General features: G+C 38.1%; 1 protein-coding gene across 2 annotated transcripts in view; it reads left to right on the plus strand.

Annotated features, from left to right (window-relative positions):
* AHR (aryl hydrocarbon receptor) overlaps window positions 1-25608 on the plus strand; it is an 83412-nt gene that overhangs the window by 48518 nt on the left and 9286 nt on the right. For both annotated transcript variants that reach the window (XM_070726523.1, XM_070726524.1), the window contains 5 exons: window positions 18683-18798; window positions 19955-20044; window positions 21066-21189; window positions 22779-22909; window positions 25045-25247. In XM_070726523.1, the coding sequence (XP_070582624.1) occupies window positions 18683-18798; window positions 19955-20044; window positions 21066-21189; window positions 22779-22909; window positions 25045-25247 (664 nt within the window). The remainder of the gene's footprint in view (window positions 1-18682; window positions 18799-19954; window positions 20045-21065; window positions 21190-22778; window positions 22910-25044; window positions 25248-25608) is intronic.

Raw genomic sequence — 25608 nt, forward strand, 5'->3', positions numbered from 1 at the left:
TTGACTTTTTTCTTGTTTTTAACATTTTGGAAGAAACTCTTTTTATTATTATTATTTTTTTTTACTTTTGTCACAAGCCTTTGTTCACTGTGAGCCTTATCTTTCCTCATTTCATCTTTACAGGCTCAAGCTATTTGCTGATATTCTGCCTTAATTATTTTCCTCTCTTTCCACTTTTTATACTTGTCCTTTTTGTCTTTCAATTTGTCGGAGAGTTCTTTATGCAGCCACGATGGTTTCTTTTGAAAGCTGTTATTTGTCTTTCTTCATTGGTATTGTGCTAGACTGAGCTTTTATAATGTCATTTTTCAAAATTGTCCAAGCTTTTTGAGTTGTTTTCCCCTTGAGAATTCTCATCCATGGAATCCTCAAGCTTTCTCTAAGTTTATTGAAATTAGCTCTCTTAAAGTCCAAGACTCTAGTTTGACTTTGTTCTACTACTTGTGCTTGCATAATGTTGAATTCCAATATTGCACAATCACTTGCCCCCAAGATTCCTCTAGCCTCAACACCTTCTATCATTTCATCTCTGTTGGTGAGAATTAAGTCCAATATGGCTGATCCCCTTGTCCACTTCTCTATTTTGGGAATAATAAAGTTTTTTGCTAGATTTTTTAGGAACCTAATGGAACTTACACTAGGTGCAGAGTTTGTCTCCCAGTTGATGTCCTGGTAGTTAAAATTCCCCGTTTCTATTGTGATGTGCTTCCTACATACCTTAGCAGACTAGCAAAAAGTTTATCTATTTTCTTTTTGTTGGGTGGTCTATAGTATAGACCCATTATGGCAAACCTATGGCATGCATGCAACAGGTGGCACACAAAGCCATGCGAGGTGTTGCCTTACGTCAGCTCCAGTTTTGCTCTCCAGAAGCTTCCCTGAAGAGCCCCAGAGTATAAAAAACAGCACAAAGGACAAACCAGAAGTTTGGAAAAATGAACTTCCTGTTTGCCTGTTGTGTTATTTTTTGCACTCCAAAGGCTTGAGGGAAGCTTCCTAAAGCCCTAGAGCAGGGGTCCCCAACCACCGGGCCGCGGACCAGTACCGGGCCGCGGGGCATGTTGCACCGGTCCGTGGAGTCAGCAGCTGCCAGTCCTCCTGCCGCCGCCCCCTCCCTCCAGTGCTTCATCTCCCGCTGGGAAAGAGGCCTTGGGAGGCAGGTTCTGCCGGCCACAGGGCGATGGACGGGACAGAGGGGCAGGAAGGACCGGGAGGCTCAAGCCTCTTTTGGCTTCTGCCGTGGCACGCCTTTGCGTTTTTGGCTGGGGGGGGAGGCAGGAGGGCCGGCCTGACCCCCTCCCTCCAGCGCTTCACCTGCCGCCGGGCAAGAGGGTTTGGGAGGCAGGTTCTGCCGGCCACAGGGCGATGGCGGGAAAGAGGGGCGGGAAGGACCAGCACCCCCATGCTTAATCCCGCCCCCAACCACACCCCTTTCCGCCCCCACCGGGCCATAGAAAAATTGCCTTGCTGAAACTGGTCCCTGGTGGAAAAAACGTTGGGGACCACTGCCCTAGAGTACTAAAAATAGCCCAAACCAGAAATTTTAAAACGAACTTCCGATTTGTGCTGTTTTTTGCACTACAGAGCTTCAGGAAGATTCCCTGAAGGTTCTGGAGTGTGAAAAACAGCACATTGGGCAAACCGGAAGTGTATTTCTCTGAACTTCTGGTTTGCACATTTGGCCATTTTTTCACTGTCCTAAGCTTCAGTAAAGCACAGAGATAGGGGAGGGGGCTTTACACATTTGCAGGGGCAGCGTGTGCATGCATGGGGGGAAGGGAATGGGTGTGGGCATGTGTGGGTGTGCCAGCACACACATTTATATACACACACAAACACACTTTTGGCATGCAAACCAAAAAAGGTTTGCCATCACTGGTATATGGCAATGTAATTCCCGTCCCCTTTAATATTGTACCAAATGCATTCAAGATATTTTTCATCACTGTGGTGCTCTATGTCTATAGAGATGTACTTATTTCTAATATACAGTGGGGGGAAATAGTATTTAGTCATATACCAATTGTGCAAGTTCTCCCACTTAAAAAGATGAGAGAGGCCTGTAGTTGACATCATAGGTAGACCTCAACTATGAGAGACAACATGAGGAAACACGTCCAGAAAATCATATTGTCTGATTTTTAATGAATTCTTTTGAAAATTATGGTGGTATTTGGTCAATATTTATTTATTATTTATTTATTTATTGGATTTGTATGCCGCCCCTCTCCGTGGACTCAAGTTCACAAAAGTTCATCTGAATACTTTGTTATATATTCTTTGTTGGCAATGACAGAGGTCAAACATTTTCTGTAAGTCCTCACAACGTTGGCACAAATTGTTGTTGGTATGTTCTTCTTCCATTCTTCCATGCAGATCTCTACAAGAGCAGTGATGTTTTGGGGCTGTTGCTAGGCAACACGGACTTTCAACTCCCTCAAAAGGTTTTCTGTAGGGTTGAGATCTCTAGACTAGCTAGGCCACTCCAAGACCTTGAAATGCTTCTTACGAAGCCACTCCTTTGTTATCCTAGCGGTGTGTTTGGGGTCATTGTCATGCCAGGGTGGCGCAGCAGGTAGAGTGCAGTACTGCAGGCCACTGAAGCTGTAGATCTGTAGCTCAGCGGTTCAAATCTCATCACCGGCTCAAGGTTGACTCAGCCTTCCATCCTTGCGAGGTGGGTAAAATGAGGACCCGGATTGTGGGGGAAGTATGATGGCTCTGTTAAAAAGTGCTATTGCTAACATTGTATGAGCCACCCCGAGTCTAAGAAGGGCGGCATAAAAATTGAATGAATGAATGAATGAATGGAATGAATGAATAAATAAATAAATAAATAAATAAATGCTGAAAGATCCAACTACATTTCATCTTCAGTGTCCTTGCTGATGAAAGAAGGTTTGCACTCAAAATCTCAGAATACGTGGCCCCATTTATTATTTTATGTACCCAGATCAGTAATCCTGGTCCCCTTGCAGAGAAACAGCCCAAAGCATGATGTTGCCACCCCCATGCTTCACAGTAAGTATGGTGTTCTTTGGATGCAATTCAGCATTCTTTCTCCTCCAAACACGACGAGTTGTATTTCTACCAAACAGTTCTACTTTGGTTTCATCTGACCATTTGACATTCTCCCAATACTCTTCTGGATCATCCAAATGCTCTCTAGCAAATTTCAGATGGGCCCAGACATGTACTGGCTTAAGCAGGGGGACACATCTGGCACTGCAGGATTTGAGTCCCTGGCGGCATAATGCGTTACTGATGGTAGCCTTTGTTACGTTCGTCCCAGCTCTCTGCAGATCATTGACTAGGTTCCTCCATGTGGTTTTGGGATTTTTGCTCACCGTTCTTGTGATTATTTTGACCCCACGGGGCGAAATCTTGTGTGGAGCCTCAGATCAAGGGACATTATCAGTGATCTTGGATATCTTCCATTTTCTAATTATTGCTCCCACAATTGATTTCTTCACACCAAGATGCTTGCCTATTGCAGCCTCAGTCTTCCCAGTATGGTGCAGGCCTACAATTTTGTTTCTGGTGTCCTTCAACAACTCTTTGTCTTCACCCTAGTGGAGTTTGGAGTGTGACTGTTTCAGGTTGCGGACAGGTGTCTTTTATACTGTTAACAAGTTCAAACAGGTGCCATTACTACAGGTAATGAGTGGAGGATGGAGAAGCCTCTTAAAAAAAAGTTACAGATCTGTGAGACCCAGAAATCTTGCTTGTTTGTAGGTGACCAAATACTTATTTTTCTACCATAATTTGCAAATAAATTCATTAAAAATCAAACAATTTGATTTTCTGCATGTGTTTTCTCATGTTGTCTCTCATAGGTGAGGTCCACCTATGGTGTCAATTACAGCCCTCTTCTCATCTTTTTAAGTGGAAGAATGTGCACAATTGGTGCCTGACTAAATACCACTAACCCCACCTCCCCTATAATACAATTACACCTCTTCTTTTATTTGGTCTATTCCTTTTAAATAACTCTAGATGTTAAATCCCTCTTGCTGTATGTTCCATTTGTGGGTTTCATCCCACCAAGTTTCTGTAATGGCTACAATATCAAGGTATCACAACAAAAGCGTGGTATACAATAAAGTAGTCCACAGAGAGGGGTGCCATACAAATCCAATAAATGAATAAATAAAATGTAAACAAAAGTATTTCTGACAACCTGTTGAATTTCTGCATTTTTTTCAACTTCAAATAATACAGAATTATGATAATTTAAAGAAGATAAACATTACTAGCACCCTTTCCAATTTACAACATCCTTGTTTGTTTCCATTTTTATACAGAGAACATGGAATTTTGCATAATGGCTTCAGGACATAGCAATAGATAAGGAGTGGTGAGCAGCAACATTGGCAATTTGTCATTTTCACCCATTGTAACTGATAATCTGTCACTGCTTTTATATTGTCATCTCTTTTATTATATATAATTTATTGTCTGAATTTAATACTATTTTAAGTTCTCACCTTTAGTACTGAATAATTGTATTCAACTATGTTATGAAACCACAGTGGCACAGCTAAGATTAGTGTTCCTGCCCATGCCCCAAATAACCCTTTTAAAAACTGATGGCATCAGAGAGTGAGCTTATCAGGTAGCGGGTAAAAATAGCTAACCCTGCAGCATGATGGTATAACTTGATTGTAGTAAAACATTTTGACAGGTATTTCCTGAAATCCTTCTGAAAGAAGTCCACCAACAGCTCAACAGCATAGAGTTAGACCCATAGAAAGATTGTACTGGGTGAACTAAAAACAAGCTCCCTGTGTGGCAGCAAGAAATCCCTAGGGCACTGAAGATGGGTCTTGAACACTAGTAAATTGTAGGAAGAGACAGAAAAGACTAGCTCCTTGTGCATGAGATCCATATTTAAAGGAGCATTTCATGGCACAACCTATTAACACCACATAACTTTAGGAGTAGATCAGGTTAAATCAATATTAAGGCAAATTGCTTTAGTCGTAGAACCCCAAACAGTAATCTCACAACATTTTTTTTTTTTTAATTTGTCAAGTGCGTATTGGTAATATACATGGATATAACATAGTTTATATAGTTTATATATATAAGATGGTTATTGATAAGAGGGAACATTAGGAAAGTGATGGTAGGCACACTGGTGTGCTTATGCACATCCCGCCCCGAGTCTACGGAGAGGGGTGGCATACAAATCTAATAAATAAATAAATAAAATCCCTTATTTATCTCTTAGGAATCGGGTGAAGTCAACAGTGGACAGTCTAAGGATAAAGTTTTGGGGGTTTGGTGATGAAACCACAGAGTCAGATAGGGAATTCCAGGCATTAACCACTCTGTTGCTAAAGTCATATTTTCTACAGTCAAGTTTGGAGTGGTTCACTTTGAGTTTGTATCTGTTGTGTGCTCGTGTACAGTATTGTCATGCCTAGGGTCATGCTGAGGGTGACATAGTTCTAAGCTTTCTGAACAATGTCGTCTGGCGGGCCCCAGGGGAAGAGCCTTCTCTGTGGCGGCCCCGGCCCTCTGGAATCAACTCCCCCCGGAGATTAGAACTGCTCCCACCCTCCTTGTCTTCCGTAAACTACTTAAGACCCATCTATACCGCCAGGCATGGGGGATTTGAGACACCTTTCCCCCAGGCTTATTATAATTTATGTTTGGTATGTATGTGTTGTTTGGTTTTTTAAATTGATAGGGTTTTTAGTTTTTTCTTAATATTAGATTTGTGCCTGTACAATATTGTTTTATCGCTTGTTGTGAGCCGCCCCGAGTCTTCGGAGAGGGGCGGCATACAAATCTAATAAATTATTATTATTAATTATTATTATTAAACCCAGAATTTCAAGTGTGGTTGTGTAAGGTATACTGTTGCGGGTAGATGGGTGGAGGGCTCTTCTCGTAAAGTATCTCTGCATGTTTTCTAATATATTTATGTCCGATATACAGTGTGAGTTCCAGACAGATGAGCTGTATTCAAGGACTGGTCTGGCAAAGTTTTGTGTGCTGTGGTTAGTAGTGTGATATTATGGGAGAAGAAGCTATGTGAGATTAGGTTAACAATTCTTGAAGCCTTTTTGGCGATGTTGCAGTGGGAATTTTCAAATCAAATTTCTGCTTCTATTCCAGCCTCTTATTTATTTCACATCACAGTTACAACACTTAGGACAACTTCAAGTTTAGTTCAATTTAATATTCTCCTCACTCTAGTTTTGGAAAGAAACTAAAGGAAAGCTCCTTATGAGAAGCAGCATTGCTCCTTTGATATGGTATTATAGAAAAAACAGCCCACATTGTTTTTACTACCAATTCTATAAAAACATTTCTTACCAGCTGATTATCCCCTTTTAATCTATTTTTTTCAGACATGCTAATAATTTTTGTTTGCAACATTTGTCAGATAACATTAAATAAACACGGCTGAAGTTAGCTGCTGCTACATACCCGGCTGTTTCAGTTCTCTCAGAAATGCTGCTCTGTCTTCCAGACTTCAGAGAGAAGGTTGATGTCATGGTTCCAGAATCATGAGTATTGATTCAGGACACTGTATATTGGATAGCTTTTTAGAAGCTCCTTTGATGTTGTTGAAAAGACCTGCTAATTTGAGCAATCATGGGCTTTCCCAAATATGCCCATGTTACACCAACACTCCACAGTATGCATTGGTTGCCGATCAGTTTCCAATCACAATTCAAAGTGTTGGTTATGACCTATAAAGCCCTTCATGGCACCGGACCAGATTATCTCAGGGACTGCCTTCTGCTGCACGAATCCCAGCGACCAGTTAGGTCCCACAGAGTGGATCTTCTCCGGGTCCCGTCAACTAAACAATGTGACTTGGCGGGACCCAGGGGAAGAGCCTTCTCTGTGGCGGCCCCGGCCCTCTGGAACCAACTCCCCCCACAGATTAGAATTGCCCCCCCCTCCTTGCCTTTTGTAAGCTACTTAAAACCCACCTCTGCTATCAGGCATGGGGGAATTGAGATCCTCTTTCCCCCTAGGCCTTTACAATTCTATGCATGGTATGTATGTATGTATGTATGTTTGGTTTTTATATTAATGGGTTTTTAATCATTTTTAGTATTAGATTACTATTGTACACTGTTTTATTGTTGCTGTTAGCCGTTCCGAGTCTCCGGAGAAGGGCGGCATACAAATCCAATAAATAAATAAATAAATAAATAAATAATTTCCAGAAAGGTGATTATAAGGCTGAGGTGGAGATCTATGGCCCTTTATGACTTGGAATTTCTGACCCAGGAAGGGCCATAGTTCCCCAACCCTATAATATAAGGGGAATGAGGAAGAATCCTATGTAATGAATGCTAGGAATATAATTGTTGGAAATTGGAAAATAGTTACCAGAATTTTTATAACCCCATCGTTTTCTCTTAGTACTCCTCTTGCTACAGACAAAATTGTGCATGAGAAAGAAATAAGAAGCACCATCTGCTAGGTGTTGTCATAAGAATGTGGGAGATAGGGATCATAGAGTTCATATAGGAAGTAATAGAAAAATAGAACTAAAATAAAAATAAGACAAAGTGTGTACACATGGGTGAGTATGTACACATATACATACATCTGCAAAGTTTCATATAGAATATAAAATTACATAAACTAATTCAACATGAGGGTCAGTTTAGGTTAGTGGTTAAGACAATAGGTTAGAAATTGGGGCACCATGAGTTCTAGTCGTACCTTTGGGACAAAGCCATCTGAATGATATTTGGCCAGACTCCCTTTCTCAGCCCTAGGAAGCAGACAATGTAAAGCACTTTGGAAATCTTACGAAAAAAACACTCTGTGGTGATTAATTCTAGGATTTTTTAAAAAGAATCAGCACAATGTAGTATAAGATAATGTTAAAGGCAGAAAGAAATTCAACTGGAAGACTTTCAAGATTGCTTCCAACTCTGTTCTTCTGTTAAACGTATGTAGTAGAAGTAGAACTAATAAGACATAAGTAGCATGAAAAGACTCTATAGAAGAGAATTTATTTATAGAGCCATATGGACTTGTGCAGCCCCTAATAAATAAATAACTCTTGGTTTTATTTTGCTTTATAATTAAGAACTCCTGATTGAGTGTACAATATGTGCCTCATAATCAGTTAGTGATCAGTGTAGATTATTTAATATCAAATACAGATAATATCTGCATTTTGCACCAATCTACAGGACAAGATAATCTGCATTTTGCACCTATCTACAGACAGCTGTTGCATTTTATACCAATTGCATCTTCTAAATACTGTACTTTTAAAATGTAATTCCAACAGAATGAGTTGTACTCAAGCAGAACGAAACCCAACATTCTTCTCCTCTTATGAAGAGATGAGCCTACTGAGTTTTGGAGTACCATATTTTTCAGAGTATAAAACGTACCTTTTTGCCCCCCAAAAGAGGGTAGAAATGTCAGTGCGTCTTACACACCAAATAAAGCCATTTTTGGCCTCCCAAACCCCCACCCATGCACCCCATTTTTGTGAAAAATTGGCCTGTTTTTACAAAAATGTGGTGTGAAGGAGTTGGGGAAGCAGAGCACTCCTAACGGGTAGGGGAAGGCAAAAACACCAGTTTTTGCAAAAAAAAAATGGGCAAAATATGGTCCGCTTTTTGCAAAAATTGGTACATTTTTGACTTCTCCCACCCCCTAGGAGCACTCTGCAGGCTTCCCAAATCTTCTGCATGCCCCATTTCTGCAAAAAAAAAAAAAAAAAAAAACCCTGGCAAAAAACAGGCAAGTTTTTTTCCAAAAACGGGAGTGTTTTTGCCTTCTAATTACCCCATCTAGAGGAAGAATTCTAGGAATTGGAGTCCACTAGTCTTAAAGCTGTCGATTTTGAAGACCCTTGGGTTAATATTTGGGGTGCAAGGGTCTTCATACTTGGCAGGTTTAATATTTGTGGATTTCATCCCCCGTTCCTGAATTAGTATGACTGGAGGAGGGATTCTGGGAGTTGAAGTCCACAAGTCTTAAAGCTGTCAAGTTTTAAGTTGGTAAAAAGTGTGCATGGTTGTAAAGAAAGTGTACATGGTTGTAAAATAACGTACATGGTTGTAAAAGTATTCTGCTACACAGGTATTTTATTAAATATATATTACTACACCATTTGGTTTAGAATATTTTTTCCTTGTTTTCCTCCTCTAAAATCTAGGTGCGTCTTATACTTTGAAAAATATGGTAACTTCTCCATGTAGTCACTTTTTATTCATTGAGGAGATGTCTGAGTTAAGAAATATTTTTCTAAAGTATTTAAAAATACAGAAATATTCTGAAAAAATTGCTATAAAAAAGAAGAAACAATTCTGCCTGAATAATGTGGATTATGATGCAGCATCATATATAACTAGTATGCCTAAGTATTCCTGAGAGGTCAGTAAGGGGCGTGCATAAGCATACTAGCATGCCTTCCGTCCCCTGTCCTATTGTCTCTCCTATATCTCATATATCTTCTCCTCTAGCCATCTATCTTTTCTTCTATTCTCTCATTGACATATTTTATTGCTATATTTTCTCTTCTTTCTTTGATATATTTTACTTCGAGTGTATCCTCTATAACCTTCATTGTGTATTATGGTGTTTTGGACAAAATAAATAAATAAAAATAAATATGCTTTTATGACACTAGTTATATATGTTATAACTAGTGTGCTCTTATGAAACTAGTTGTAATTTATTTATTTATTTATTTATTTATTTATTTAATCAATCAACCAATCAATGAACGAATTAATTAATTAATTAATAGACCGTCCTTCTGCTCACGGGCTCAGGGCAGCTTTTATTAAGCATTCCAGAACTAGAAGTTGTTGAACTAGTGAACCATACACAGAGTTCCACTAATTTTACCCTTTAAACAGAAATCCTTTTCAGGTGTACATTTTGCATTCAAAAAGAATTTTACACATGACCTTCCTTTTAGAAGGAATATATTTAAGTTTCACTAATGTAAAGTAGTTATTTTATAAAATGCATTTTAGAATTGTTGTGATTTCTTTTTTATGTTAAGTAAACGTACAGTATACTACAAAATTGTTCAGTGTTACACAGTTTCATATCATTTGGTAGCATTATTTATATAATCAATGTCATGTTATAGAAGTGAGGAAGAATTAAGACTCAAAGGAGAACTTCATTGAATGAGGATGAAGTGAACATGGGTTAGAGCTGCTATTATCAAGCCTTCCTTCTGACTAAAGACAGCAAAGAACAATGCTGTATTTTTTGGAATATAAGATGCACCTTACTTTTAGGGGAGGGAAATTGGGGGGGTGTCCTTAGTTTGTTCAGCTTCAGCACATTATTTTATTCCCTAATTAGGGCTGAAAAAGCCTTTTTCAGAGGAAATAGGAATGAAAGTAAGCCTGCAAAGATTTAGGGCAGGAAAAAATGCTTTGGAGGAAGTAGGAATAAAAAAAATGCAACAAGCCAACAAGATTGTTAGCACTGCGTTAGTACTGTAAAGCACTGCTTTTTGGAGGGAATAGAAAGCTGGGAAGATCATTAGCACCTAGTTTGGGCTGGGAAAAAAAGCTTCAAAAAAGCAACATTCAAAGTGTATAAGATGCACCTAAATTTTCATTCTCTTTTAGGAAAGATAAAGGTGCATCTTATACTCTGAAAAATACGGTATTTTAACAGAATAGCAGAGTTGGAAGGGACCTTAGAGATCATTTAGTCCAATTCCCTGCTCAAACAGAAGATCCTGTACCATCTCAGGCATATGGTTGCTCAACCTCTTACAAACGTCCAGTGTGGGAGAATCCACAACTTCTAAATGCAAATACTGTAGTTCCATTGATTGTTCTGTCTTGAAATTTCCCCTTAATTCTGTGTTGTTTCTCTCCTTGATTATTTTCCATCTAAGGCTTGGTATCCTATTTTGGGTGCTTTGTCCAAGATCGACCCCTCTTTTTTGTGGCAACCTCTTAAATATTGGAACACTATCTTGTCATTCCAAATCCTCCTTTTCATTAACCTAGATAACCCTATTCTTGCAACCATCCTTCGTAAGTTTTAGCCTCCAGTACCCTGATCGTTTTGTTGGTCTTCCTCTGTACTGTTTTTAGAGTATTAACATCTTTTTTATATTGTGGTGACAAAAACTGGATACAGTATTCCAAGCGTGGTCTTATCAAGGCATTTTAGTAAGTATCAAAGTAGTAGTACTAACACTTCAAATGTTCTCAGTTTTATTCCTCTGTTAATAAAGTCTACGGCTGTGTTAGTTTTTTGGGCACCTGAAGCATATGATTGACCACTAGGATGCCAAGATCCCTCTCAGATTGATCTAGGTGTCCCTATTCTATACCTGTACATTTGATTTTTCTTGCCTAAACATAGAACCTTACTTTTCTCACCATTGGGTTTCATGTTGGTAGGTAGGGCCCAGGGTTCAAGTGTGTCAAGAGGGTTCTATAAGTTGAACCTATCTTCTGGAGGGTTGTCTATTCCTGCCAGCTTGGTATCTTGCAAATTTGGTAAGTTCTCACTGTTATTCTATCCACAATAGCTATCCTGTAGTCTAGTTAGGCTAATGTTAGTACTATTTATAAGACTGTTGAGTTGGCAATATATAAACAAGTTAACAACGAATGTTTGTTTGTATTGAAGTTCTATAGCTTTAAGAGGTAGGGTTGCATATTGCCATAAGAAAGAGCCAGAAAGCTGCTCTCTCTGTTCTTTCTGCTGATTCATTGTGACTGATGTCAATTAATCCGTTCCAATGCCATGTAGGGCTTTATAGGTCATAAACAACACTTTGAATTGCATACAGAAACCAATCGGCAGCCAATGCAGTCCATGGAGTGCTAGAAAAACATGGACATGACTTGGGAGACCTAAGACCGCTAGTGCAGCTGCATTTTGCACAATTTGCAGTTTCTGAACACTCTTCAAAGATAGTGCCATGTAGAGAGCATTGCAGTAGTCAAACCTTAAGGTGATAAGGGCATGTGAGTAGAGACTCCTGCCCAAATAGGGTCGTAACTGGTGCACCTCTGACCCCCTGCTAACACCGACTGCAACCGACCGGAGAGGTAGGAGGTGAACCACCGTAAAACGGTGCCTCCCACTCCTAACTCTTCCAGATGGTGCAGATGGGTAACATGGTTGATGGTATTAAAAGCTGCTAAGAGGTCAAGAAGCAGCAGCATCCCGGGCTCACCAGAGATCATCTGTCAGTGCAACCAGAGCAGTTTCCGGGCTGTAGCCTGAATCCTGACTGTTGAGGGCCCAGATAATTGTATCTCTGATATGTAAGACAAAGACAGGCTTGTAATACTAGTATTGAGATATTGACTGTTGAACCTGATTGTGCTACTTCTAAAAGCAAATACTATTTTATATACTTTAATATATCTGTCTTGTATGATTGAATAATTACTCTTATCTCCTGGATATCTGCTAGAATCCCATATTTCCTTTGTGCATGCCCTTGATAACTCAAGGGTTCTGCACACTCCTTAACAGGTAAGGTGTCCCCTCTTGATGAGGTTGGGGCATTGAGAAATTTTCCTGCAAGGCCATGCAGAACTGTTAGCTAATCATTTCTCAGACTAAATCACTCAAATCTGCTCTCTATTGAATGTTGACCTTACTGCAGGTCTTAAGATAGATGCCCAAAGCAGATTCTTGCTATTTAAAATAGTATTAGTTTGAAAATGTTGAACCTGAAGACATGGACAGGATCATTAGGCATGTAGGTCAGTCACATGCTTTTTGACTCTATGCTCTCCTGGCTAATAACTTCCCAGAAGGTGTTTTGTGAGTAGGTCCTGTCAATGATGAATTTGTCCTTCAGTATGAAATTTGTTCCTCCATTGGTTCACCCACTCCTCAAATTATTTCTGGATCTCACCATATTGGACTTTCTTTGCCCAGCATCTAACCTTCCCTTATGGAGGAAGGTGATTGAGAATGTAGTTAGGCAGAACTAAATGGTCATTTCTTTACTTATTGCTGTATATCTGTTAGAGCAGGGGTACCCAACCTTTTGGACCTCAGGGACAACCAAGGTAATACTTTAAGTCCTGCAGACCACTAATATGATTTTAAAAAGATAAATACTTTTGTAAAACAATCAGAGAACTTCAATTTTAATACAAAATATACCTATTTAACATAACAAAATTATGATGCTTATTTAATTATAATAATCATAAATGCTTATTTAATCATAAAAAATATTTAAAGGTTATTTAATTGTAACAAAATTATTAAAGATAGTGTAATTATTACAAAGAGAGAGAATGTAGTTATGCAGTAGCATGATGGGATGGAGGAGATGTTCATTTCTATTTGAATTCCACTTAACAATTATAACAATGTTGTATTTTTTCTATGATCCAATTTTTATCTGTATGTTAGAAGATTACAGTCATTCAATCAAATGTTTTTCATATTGATCTAAAACTCATTAAAATAAAGCCAGATATACACTGCTCAAAAAATAAAGGGAACAGAAACAACAGAATATAACTCCAAGTATTCAGTGAGAATATTTCATTCATTCAGATCTAGGATGTGTTATTTGAGTGTCCCCTTTATTTCTTTGAGCAGTATATTTTAAGAGTAAAGAGAATATTTTTCTTAAAATGCTATTGCTTAGGTGTTTGTCAGCATTATTAAGACTTTAACACAGGCCAGTCGGCTTAAGTTAGGTGGTAGTTAAAATTAGATGCAGATTGGATCAAATTGGGCAGAATGGAGAAGAAATTGGGTTGTGCAAAAATATTTGGAAGCTGATCCACTAGGGCTAAGCCCAGTTCATCTACTTGCTGTCAGGCCAATCATGACTTTCTATCTTTATAACTAAGTCAGTTTGATATTAATTATCAATCTATAGCCTTAGCAATAGCATTTAGACTTATATACCGCTTCACAGTGCTTTACATCCCACTCTAAGCGGTTTACAGAGAGTAAGCATATTGCCCCAAACAATCTGGGTCCTCATTTTACCGACCTTGGAAGGATGGAAGGCTGAGTCAACCTTGAGCCTACTGAGATTTGATCTGCCAAACTTCTGGCAGCTGGTGATCGGCAGAAATAGCTTGCAGTACCGCACTCTAACCACTGCACCACCAAGGCTTTTCTTCCTCATCTATCTTTCGGTTTCATATTTTTAGAATTCTCTGTGCAAAGATACATACTGTTGCTTCTTAAACGAGAATGAAGGTCAGTCCTCAATCTGCTTCTGAAAAGAAATGGAGCAATAAGGACATTGACAGGTTTGATCTGTAATTTGTTAGTAAAAATAAAGTCTTCGCAGCAACCTTCCAGAAGTTCATATTGCTCCTGTCCAGTGTTCCCTCTAATTTTTTTTCGGTGTGAGCAGAAAAGTATAATGTCTGAGCAGCACATTTCCATGCCTGGGCGTGGATCGGTTAAAAACAAAAGGGGGTCACATGACCTCAGGACACACAGCAACGGTCATAAAAATGAAACAGCAGCCAAGTTTTGATCCTGCAATCATCGAGCTGCTGCGAAGGTCCTAAGTGTGAAAAAGGGGCATAAGTAATTTTTTTCAGGGCCATTGTGACTTTGAACGGTCAGTAAATGAACCATTGTAAGTCGAGGACAACCTGCCTTCCCCCCTAGATGTTTTCTGTGCAGTTTCAAAATGGACTCCTGATCTGCTGATCTGCTTCTAAAAGAATACACTGGTCAGACAGATAATCCTCGACTTCTGTTCTGACCCCAATGAAGGCCAATGTTTCTATCTCCTGAGTAAGATAGTTATTAAGTGAGTTCTGCCTCACTTTACCACCTTTCTTGCCACAGTCATTAAATAAATCCCTGCAGCTGCTTGTCAGAAGATCCCAAAAGATGTTCACATAACCCTGTCCCTGGGACATGGCCACTATCATAACTAACTTGTCAAATGTCCAAAGTTTGATCCAATAACCCCTTTATTTTTCTAACAAAATCCTTTCCTCCTAGAAGGAAGAATAGAAAGAATAAAATGGAAAAGGGGATTAAAAGGGGATACAAAAAATAAAAAAGAAAAAGGTTTGGTACAAAGTTCTGCTCAGATTAAAGACATTGGAGTTTGAGAAGGGTTGATTAAGCTTGGAGTATTGTTTTGCTTGCTCTTTTTTTAACTTTAATTATTTTTTTTCTATTTAGATGTATGAATTTAGGAATTGCTGATCTGTTTTAATAAAGTTAGAAGTATTGATTATAATAAGATATGCAGTAGGTGATACTGATTTGGATTAATGCATAAATGGAATTGAATTTAGCACTTTGGCATAATAGTTAATAAGTTAGAAATATAATTGGTGTACTTTTTGAAGAAACATTAAGGAGGGAATTTAACTAAAAGAAAATGTATGTAACTGGATGACAAAATTAGGGAAAAAACTTTTGCAACTTTTGGAATGATTAATATTAGTTACTAAGAAAATACTGCATTTTATTCATGGAAAATTAAATGGTACACTGTATTGTTTGAATGTATGTTAAGAGAAAAATAAAAAAAATTACACCCCCCCAAAAGTCCTTCTCCCCTCTTTTCCGCCTTTCATTCCATTCTTCCTCCTTCCTTCCTCCATTTCTTCCTTCCTTCTTTCCTTCCTTCCTTCCTTCCTCTCCACTTCTCTCTTTCTCTCCCTCTCTTTCCCTTTTCTTTCTTTTTCTCTATTTTCCCTCTCTCTCATTCTCTCCTTCCAGGTCTCTCTCATTCCTGTGTCCTCTCCCTCTCTCCCCCCCTACACTCTCTCATTTGTTTCTCTCTCCTCCCTTGAGTGTCCAATCACACTTGGCCAATAAAGAAATAAAGGAAGTATCATCCCGGAGCAGATTCCATTGGCTCCAAAAGGGGGGGACCCGGCCGGATTGGAGGGAAACAGGGTGGGAAAGAGACGTGCTGCCAGGCACTCGGCTCCAGCCCCTCCTGCCTTTTCAACCTCCCTCTCCGAAGCTTCGCTCTCCCTCTCCAACCCCTACCCCCCTCTCCGAAGTTTCACAACTCCCATTGTTTCAGCCCTCACAATGAACAGCTCGAGTCTCTTTTGACTGCTGGATTCCCCATTTCAAAATGCGTGGGGGGGGGCGCAATCTTCCAGGTCCTGCTTTAAACACCCTCAGGAGGCTTTTGAGACTCCTTCACAGCGAAAAGCGCTGTTCCTGGGGACGGCCCAAGCCCCCCCCCTGCACAAAGAAAGCACAATGGTTGGGTGGTTGCTGTCAGCAGGGTGCCCCTGACATTAAACCCGGTGGCGGCGAGCAAAGCTGGCTTCCCAGGGAAGCGGCGTGTTTGAAAAGCACGTGTTTGAAAAGCGTGTCGATTCCCTGGGCGGCCAGCTCTGCTGGCCGTCGCAGGGCTTGACGTCAGGGGGGCCCTGCTGCCCTGACTGCCGTGCTCGCCTTGTGCCATGGGGGGCACTTGCAAGCCCCTTGCCTCCATCGCCTCCTCTTCCACCGCCCCGCTGCCTGAGCCCATTTACAAGGGGCTGGTGGAAGACCCGATGTCACTTTTGCTAAAGGTAGGCAAAAAAAAGAGCAAAAGTGACATCGGATCTTCCACCAGCCCCTTGTAAACGGGCTCAGGCAGTGGGCAGTGGAAGAGGAGGCAGTGGAGGCAAAGGGCTTGCACGCGGCCGCCCCCCCCCCCCAGCATAGGGGCCCGCTGACGTCAAGGCAGCCCGGAGAAGCGGCGCACAATGACAGCCGGAGAAGCCGGGTGGGGCTGAGAGCCCACGGGCCACCGGATCCATCGCGCTGGCGTGGAAAACTTTACGTTGAGCTTGGTTTTTGTCTGTGCCCTAATGCTGAGCACGTTAGAGAGAACATTGCTCCTGTTCTCCCATCATTTAAAAAGCAGTTAAATCATTTAAATCATCATTTAAAAAGCAGTACATTGCTTTACTCCTTAGGTAAGGTTGGCAAGCTGGTCCAAGTAGTCTTCACATTACAGCCATTCATTTTGCGACCATTTGAAATTAAAATGGCACTGACTTACACTTAGGATTGTCACATCATCCCCATGGTCATGTCATCCACCATTTACTACTTTTCCAACCATGCTTCTGACAAGCAAAGTCAGTGGGAAAAGCCAGATTTGCTTAACAGCTGAATGGTTCATTTAATAACTTCAGTTATTTTCTTAACAACATGGCAAAAAAAAAGTTTATGAAATTGAATACAACTCAATAACTGTTGCTTAGCAATGGAAATTCTGGTCCCATCATAAAATCAGAGATTACATGTATAAGCTTTTATTTTTCTGTTCAGTTGAAGTATAAACACATCTCTGGTCTGTTTCTGTTATGTTTAGTGTGGGGTTTCATATATCTTTTTTGGTATTTTTATTGCTATAAGCTATCGGGTCATCATGTCCTTATAATCTAGATACTCAAGGATGTCAATTGTTGGGAAATTTAGCATCCAACTATGATATTACAGGATGAAGGTTTTGTACATCCTGATAATTAAGAAAAAGTTCAATGTCACCCACAATAGTTTCTCTTTCTCCAAACTTATTTTCATCTGGTCAGTCTGAGAACAGATTTCATGAAAGGACCATTTTAGTTGTTTAATAAAGTGTTCTGAAATTTACTTTTTACTACCATTGTAATTCAAATATAAAACTATACATGTTTAATAATTAAAAGATGGATTCTATTGTAAAATGTAATACATATTGGAACTAATCTTTCAAAAATTCATTTTCTAATCAATTTTATTGTCTGGAAATTGCATACCATTCTGGAAAAGTTGGAAAATGCTGCAAGATCATTGTGCTTATCCTACAGTGATAAATAATAGATAGCTGACAAAATTGCATTGTTAGTTAACATCATTAGTAAAAAATCGATTTTATGTTACAGTGACCAACAGGTTAAATATATGAAATTAGCTTTGGGATCAGTCATAAGTAGTGTTACCTTTAATTTTGCACTTGATTGCAAAGGTTAGATGTAATAGCTTGAAGTGGGTTGTTTGGGTGAAGTAAAGGAATAATTTTAATCTATTTCAATAAGGCTACGCAAGACATTTGAAAAAATAAGCTTTACAAAAGATACTACCAAATCAAGTTTTCTCAAAACTTCACAGTAGATACACTATCTGGAAGAAGTGCAAGGCTGTTTGAAGGCTGCCCCTAGCGATGATGCACAGCTGCTTCACCGGCACTTTTAGAAAAAACAATTGAGGACGGCCTTTGAAACAGACATAACATTTCTTTAAAATATAGCTGAGTTAATATTTCAAGGACCGCTGCTTGATTAGCTTGGCTTCCTTTCTAGATATCCAATCATCAAGAACTTACTTTTTTTCAAAATGGAGAAGTGGGAGGATGCCTAGGTCCATCAGCAAAGCAATCTGCCAATTGCAATATTTGCTGTGTTGGGCAGTTGGTTCTCCATTGGCTGGTGGAATAAAAGGAGGATCAAGCAAAGGTTTCTTTAGTATTTCTTGCACACCCAGCTTCAGTATACCACCTTTTGCTGGCAAACCAGAATAGAGAGAGGTTAACAATCTGTGCATTTTACATTAACATAACTATTTATCTATTTGCTTATTTTCCTTTATATTTCATATTGGCTACACGCAGTGATAAAGTATGCATTTTATTAATATTATTTTCAGAATTATATTTTGATTGGGTATATTTATTCAATTATACTTCTATAAAATGCTTATAATACTTTTTGAATATTTCATTTTTCCCCTACAGTTACATTGAAGTCAAGGAGTTCAGCAAAGCCTGAAAGAAACAGCATGCAAGACAGCAACAGCATTGTGCAGAGCAGAGGAAGAATGAATATGTTAGAAGGTGAACTTTTGCTGCAGGTAATTATCATCATTATTGTGACTATTTCAAAGAAATTTCTTACCGCAGTGTATAAAGGAACTTTATATTGCAAAATGCCTTGGGTCGGCCCAGTTATTATTATTTGGGATTGTTCTTGTAGGTTTTCTCCTGTGTTGTAGTTGCTTTTTTTTTTGCCTTTCCTTTGTTTTCCTACTTCAATAAAAGGAATCACTTCACCAATTTCATAGATTTCTAAATTACCAATTTCTTAACAGATTTATTTGCTATATGAGAAAGAATTATATATCATCCATCTGTGGAGATTCTCAATTGTCTAGGTCATGATTATCCCAAAGGAACTTTTCCAGAACACAACTGAACTTTACTTTTTTTCTTCCAAAACATTTCACTTCTTATCCAAGAGAAGCGGAAATGTTTTCAAAGGGGAAAAATAGTTGCCTTTTGCAGAAGTACATTTGGGAATTATCATTCATTTCTCCACTGATTTAACAGGACAGTATTCCCTTTCTCAGTCCAGATTGTAGTAGTATATGATTTATAAATAAATAAATTTTGCCTGGCAGTTAAACAATGTTGGATAATAGTTTTGTTGCAATTCTTCTGGTAACAAATTGCAGGAGATCAAACTAAGGAACATTGTGCTTTCTTGATTCTTATTTTGTGCAATGTATGAATCCACCCACTGTTAATTTTTATGTATGAATTGGCACACTGCTTTTCTCAAAAATTATGATTGAAAAATCTCACTTTAGTACCATTTGGCCGCTGTATGTCAATAGCCTTAAAACTTAGATTTTGTTTTTAAAAAACCCCAAAACCTCAGGGTTTTTTTAAATCCTTCTGGTTACCTATCAGGTTTTGCCCTTATATTTTATGCCAGTGTTAAAAAAATACCTACCAAAACATAAAGGTTTTTTCCCCAGATTTTTTTTCTATTTCATCCCCTTGGTCCCTTAAAAAACTATTCACAAAAAGCAGTGTGCTTTATAAATTATTACTTTAAAGTAAAAGGCTAAAATTAGAAATATAATTCTTCTGCTTTGTTGGGCACCTTCACAAAGGGCTGTTAAGGTTATTATATCACACTATTGCTAGTAAATTGTTCATGCATGATCATTTAAAATCATTTTAAAACCAATGCTTTTTTAAAATCCATATTGCTATTGTCTTCAGGCACTAAATGGCTTTGTGCTAGTAGTCACATCAGATGCCCACATATTTTATGTGTCTTCTACAATCCAGGATTATTTGGGTTTCCAGCAGGTATGCACTTTAATTACAGATTTTTTTTAAAATAATTCATATTATTACTATGATGTAGTTATTTAGTGAAATGCAACTTTTTAAACATCAGTTCCTTGGTTCACTGAAAAAATAGTGCAGTGTACAATCAATCCAGGAATTTGTTGTTGGACTCATTTTAAAGAAAACTGTCCATTTTTCTCTCTGTTCAAATATTTTTCCCCCCAGAGCTGTTAACTTCTCGGAGCATAATAAACTATGGTCTGTCCTCAGTATATGTCTCTTCCTAATGTCATTTACTGCAGGGGTCCCCAACCTTGGCAACTTTACGACTTATGGACTTCAACTCCCAGAGTTCCTCAGCCAGCACATGTTGAAGTCCACAAGTCTGGCAAGGTTGCAGACTCCTGATCTACTGCTTGCACAGATAACAAGTATTCAAATGAATATAGGAGGACTTAAAAATTAAGAAATGTTATTAAAAAAGCAACATGGTGTCTTAAATATATGTTCTTAAACTAAACAAATTTAAGTTTTGATTCCAAACTATATCCTGTAATCCTCTTCTGTAGATGAATGGGCTAGATTCATTTCCATATTCACATCTCTTCCAAAGAAACCATCTCCAGTCTTCTTCCTGTTCCACATACTTGGGTTATCAATTGAAGAGAATATTTGGAGTTCATACTTGAACTGTGGTATCCTTGTTGCTCTTTGAGCTTGGTTGTTTTGGCTACAGACATTGGTTGTTTTCTTGCAGAGAGTGAAACTCCTGCAAAAACAAATACAAAAACAACCAACCGCAGAAGGCACCAAGGACCCTACATTTCTAGATTCTAGATGTTTAGTCTATCCTATGCTTAGTATGTCCTTTCTTCACAAGTCATATTGTTGTAGAGTAATTAACTTATGTAAAGTCATGTAAATAATTTCCCTATGTTATTTCTTAATTAAACTGAGAGAAACTCTGGCTCTCATTCTAGTAATTAGATTAGATGAATAAAATGCCTGAAATATTTTTGTTATTATTTCTCCGATATAGTCTGACATTATACACCAATGTGTATATGAATTAATTCACACAGAAGATAGACCAGAATTCCAGCGCCAGATTCACTGGGCTCTTAATCCTATACAGTCCACAGATTCTGGACAGATAATTCAAGGTAAGGATCTGATAGGAGCTGCAAGTAAGTACATATGTTTCAATGAAAAATAATCAGTTTAAAATGTACTGATAACTGAAGAGCTACTTCCTAATGCATTTGCAACTTTACAACAGAGAAGTACAACTATACAATGATGTCCTTAATTTTATGCATCTATTAGTTTTTAAAGGAAAGATTTAAAAACCGCAATCTCTTCAAAGAGTATAATTTGGAGCATATGGAAGTAATAATTACCACTTATTTTTACATACATGTCAACTTTATAAAATATATGGTTCACTTTGCTCCTACCAATATTTTCGGTATATTAAATGTAAACGTTTAATTTATCAAGACAATAATTGTAAATTAGAATTGATTTTCCATATTATCTGTGTGGGATGGATAGATGGTAGATAGATAGATAGATAGATAGATAGATAGATAGATAGATAGATAGATAGATAGATAGATAGATAGATAGATAGATAGATAGATAGATAGATAGATATTATATATTTTTCATTTCAGTTTTAGACAGACAGACAGACAGACAGACAGACAGACAGACAGACAGACAGACAGACAGACAGATAGATAGATAGACAGACACATGATAGATACATGATAAATATATATTATATTTTTTCATTTCAATTGTAGGTAGGTTGGTAGAGATAGATAGATAGGCAGGCAGGCTGACAGACAGACAGGACAGACAGACAGACAGGTAGATAGATAAATTATATTTTTCATTTCAATTGTAAGTAGGTAGGGGGAGAGAGAAAAAGAGAAAAGGTTAGGGTAGATAGAATTTCAATTGATAGGATAGAATTGCAATTAAAAATATACATCAGTTTAGAAGTGAGTAAATAATGTTAAAAATGGAAAAAGCCATGTTGGGAAAACAATGAAAGTTTTGTGTTATGAACAAAAAAATTACCGTACATGAGTTTTCAGGAAAGAAAAACTGAGAAGAGAAAGCCTAAGAATGCATCTCTTCCATATGAAACAATCTCATTTTCTAAAATCTAAAATGTTGTCACTATTTATAGCTATGTGTGTGACAGAAATAAAATGCCACAGTTACGGTAACTAAAAATGAAAGTAATTAAATACAACATGAGGACATAAGAAGAGCCATGCTGAATCAGGCCAAAGCCTATCGAGTCCAGCATTCTGTGTCACACAGTGGCCCACCAATTGTCCTTGGAGATCTTGAACAGAAAGAGAAGGCAAAACCCTCCCTTTCCCTTGACCTCCAACAAATGGTACTCAAGGGAATCCTGCCTGCCTCAACCAACATAGAGGTGGCACATGGACATCCGTTTCAATAACCACACTTGGCATCCGTGAATCTGCCTAATCCTGCCTTGAAGCTATCAAGGCTGACAGCAGTCACGACCGCTTCTGGAATTATTATTAATTAATTAATAATATTTCACTTAATTGTTCTTCACTCACTTTTTGTTGCTTCATCCCTTTTTGCAGTGCTCTTAGCATGCTATTTAAAGTCTGGTTTAAGGCAGAGAGACTCCCTTAAATTACAAGTTTTACAATGCACATTTTCTTTGAAGAGAAAAAAAAGTTTTTTTCCCCTCCTATAGGAGATAATGGCTTTCAACAAATAGCAACGTATTACAACCCTGACCAGCTTCCCCCAGAGAATTCATCCTTCATGGAGCGTAATTTCATTTGTAGATTACGCTGTCTCTTGGATAATTCATCTGGATTTTTGGTAGGTACATAATTATGTGATTTCAGTGAATTGTTTAAATTCTCATGATGGCAATGCTCTATGATAGTGGTTCCCAACTTGGGGCCACGCCTCACAAGGGGGGGGATTTTATTTTTAATGAGGGTAATTAGAACCTTGTTTAACCAAGGTTAAAGCCTTTTAGGCTTCTTCCGCACAAGTAGGAATTCACTTTTTGAACAGTAAGAATTATATGTCATGGAGGGGGGGGGGATTTTAGAGATGCTTCGGTGGGGCATGGCCAAAAAAAGGTTGGGGCGCTGCTCTATGGCAAATCTTTGTCTTATAGCCTCTTCACCACATTTCGTTATCCTACACATATTATCCTATAAAAACTTATACCACAAAACATACATAATATATGCTAATTAAGTAAACAAAATGATGTTGACTACAATCAGTCACTGAAAATTGATGCCATTCTTTGAAGGTAGCTAATTTGGTAGGTCATTATATCTCAAGACTACATTGCAAATTGGATAAAGTATATTTTAATGTGTCATAAGAAACCTGCAGTTGTGGCATACTACCATCAGAAACCTTAACACTACTGCAAAAACAAGGGGGGGGGACCATTATAGAGAGATATTAGACTCATAAAAGTTCTTGTTCAATTAATTTTCCCTCCTTCCCAGAAAAGTAAATGGAGCTAGGGAGGACAAGCTATCACAGCAATCTACAGAAAAGTTAGAATAAGATTTTTAAAATCCTGTAATTCTGAAAATAAAGTTCTAAATAGCATAGGAAATAATGAAAATAAATTATTCTACATGTATTCTGGAATGCAAGAAGGATTCCCTTGACCTTTTGCATTACTAATTTGACCTACACTATCAGGAAGGTGGTACTCAACTTTCAACCACGACGGAGCCCAAAATTTCCATTGGTAAACAGACAGTTGTTAAGAAAGTTTTGTTCCATTTTATAACCTTTGTTACCACAGTTGATAAGTGAATCATTACAGTTATGAAGTTAATAGCTGCTAAGGGAATCTGGATTCCACTTTTTTACTTTGCTTCGAAAAGGTGATCACATCACAAAAGGATACTGAAACTGAAATAAATATGTACCAATTGCCAAGCAACCAAATTTTTATGCTGCTGACTTCCTAGTGTACCTAGGTGGCTCACAAACCAAAATATAAAACATCCAAATAATACCAACACCTCTAAAAACAGTTTAAAAACAATTTAAATACAACAATTAAATCCTTGCATACCATTTATGGTGAATCTTGATGGTTACCACCATCAGATCAATGGCCCCAGACCTGCCGGAAAAACCAGATCTTTACCACTTTCTGGAAGGCCAGTATCATGTGATTACGGAGATGCTGTAAAGGTTATAAATGTGAAAAATGGTCATAAGTCACTTTTTTTCAGTGTTGAATAGTCACTAAACTATAGTTGTAAGTAGAGGACTACTTATATAACAAAGTGTTATGATACTAAAATAGGTAGTCCTTAACTTAGCCTAAAATTTACCCCCAAATTTCCACTACTATACCATATATTTTCAGGACTACTATACCATGGTTAAATGGGTTTTGCTCCATTTTACTATCTTTTTTGCTATAGTTGTTAAGCAAATCATGTAAGTTAAATAAATCATGCAGTTATTAAATGAATGTGACTACCCCTATTGACGCTGTCTGAAAAGGTTACAAATAATAATCACATAAAGTTGGGACAGTACAATTGTCATTAATACCTGCCAGTTGCCCAGAGCCGTGATTTGGATCACATGACCATAAGAATACTACAATGCTCGTAAGTGTGAGGAAAAAATTATAAGCCACTTTTTTCAGTGACATTGTAACTTTGAACGATAACTAAACAACTGGTTGTAAAAAACGGTGGATTGCTCCCTGGTTGTGCAAACTGGTGGCAGTGGGAGGCTCCGCCCACCCACTAGGACACGTCTGAGCATGTGCAGAAACACTGTGCAAACGCAAACTGGTAGCAGTGGATTTTAGAACCCATTGGTTGTTGTAAATCCAGAACTACCAGCAATAAATAAATTGCAAATTTTTCTTTCACTTTCTCTTTAACTGTAGTTGTCTTTTGCGAAGAGAAAAACTACAGTATATGATTATATCTTTATTATTTCTCCCAAAGGCTATGAATTTTCAAGGGCGATTGAAGTTTCTCCATGGTCAGAACAAGAAAGGGAAAGATGGAACTGTTATATCGCCCCAGCTGGCTTTGTTCGCAGTTGCTACTCCACTTCAACCACCTTCCATTCTTGAAATTCGTACAAAGAATTTTATTTTCAGGACCAAACATAAGCTGGACTTCACACCAATTGGATGTGATGCAAAGTAAGTTAAAAAAGGATAAATAATGAATATTATTGTGCATTTTTGCTGAATTGTATACAAATGTATAGCAACATTATTGCTAATAATTGCTAAAAATAATTATAATCCACAGATATTTTTCAAAGAGTAAGTATTGGACATATATTTAGGAAGGCAGCTACATTTGGATAGGTCATTTTTAATATAACTATTGCTAGCAAAATTCTCTAAATTATGTTATATTTGATTTTCTGCCCCACATTGTTGTTTTATCTATTTATTTATTTAATATCCATCCTTCTTTTCCCCAGCAAATGTTTTCAGATAATTTCGACATCAATCACAACTGGTTAACAATATGCATTATTTTCCCCTTTTTGTC

Source organism: Erythrolamprus reginae, chromosome Z (assembly GCF_031021105.1).
Source record: "Erythrolamprus reginae isolate rEryReg1 chromosome Z, rEryReg1.hap1, whole genome shotgun sequence".
Classification (NCBI taxonomy): Eukaryota; Metazoa; Chordata; class Lepidosauria; order Squamata; family Dipsadidae; genus Erythrolamprus; species Erythrolamprus reginae.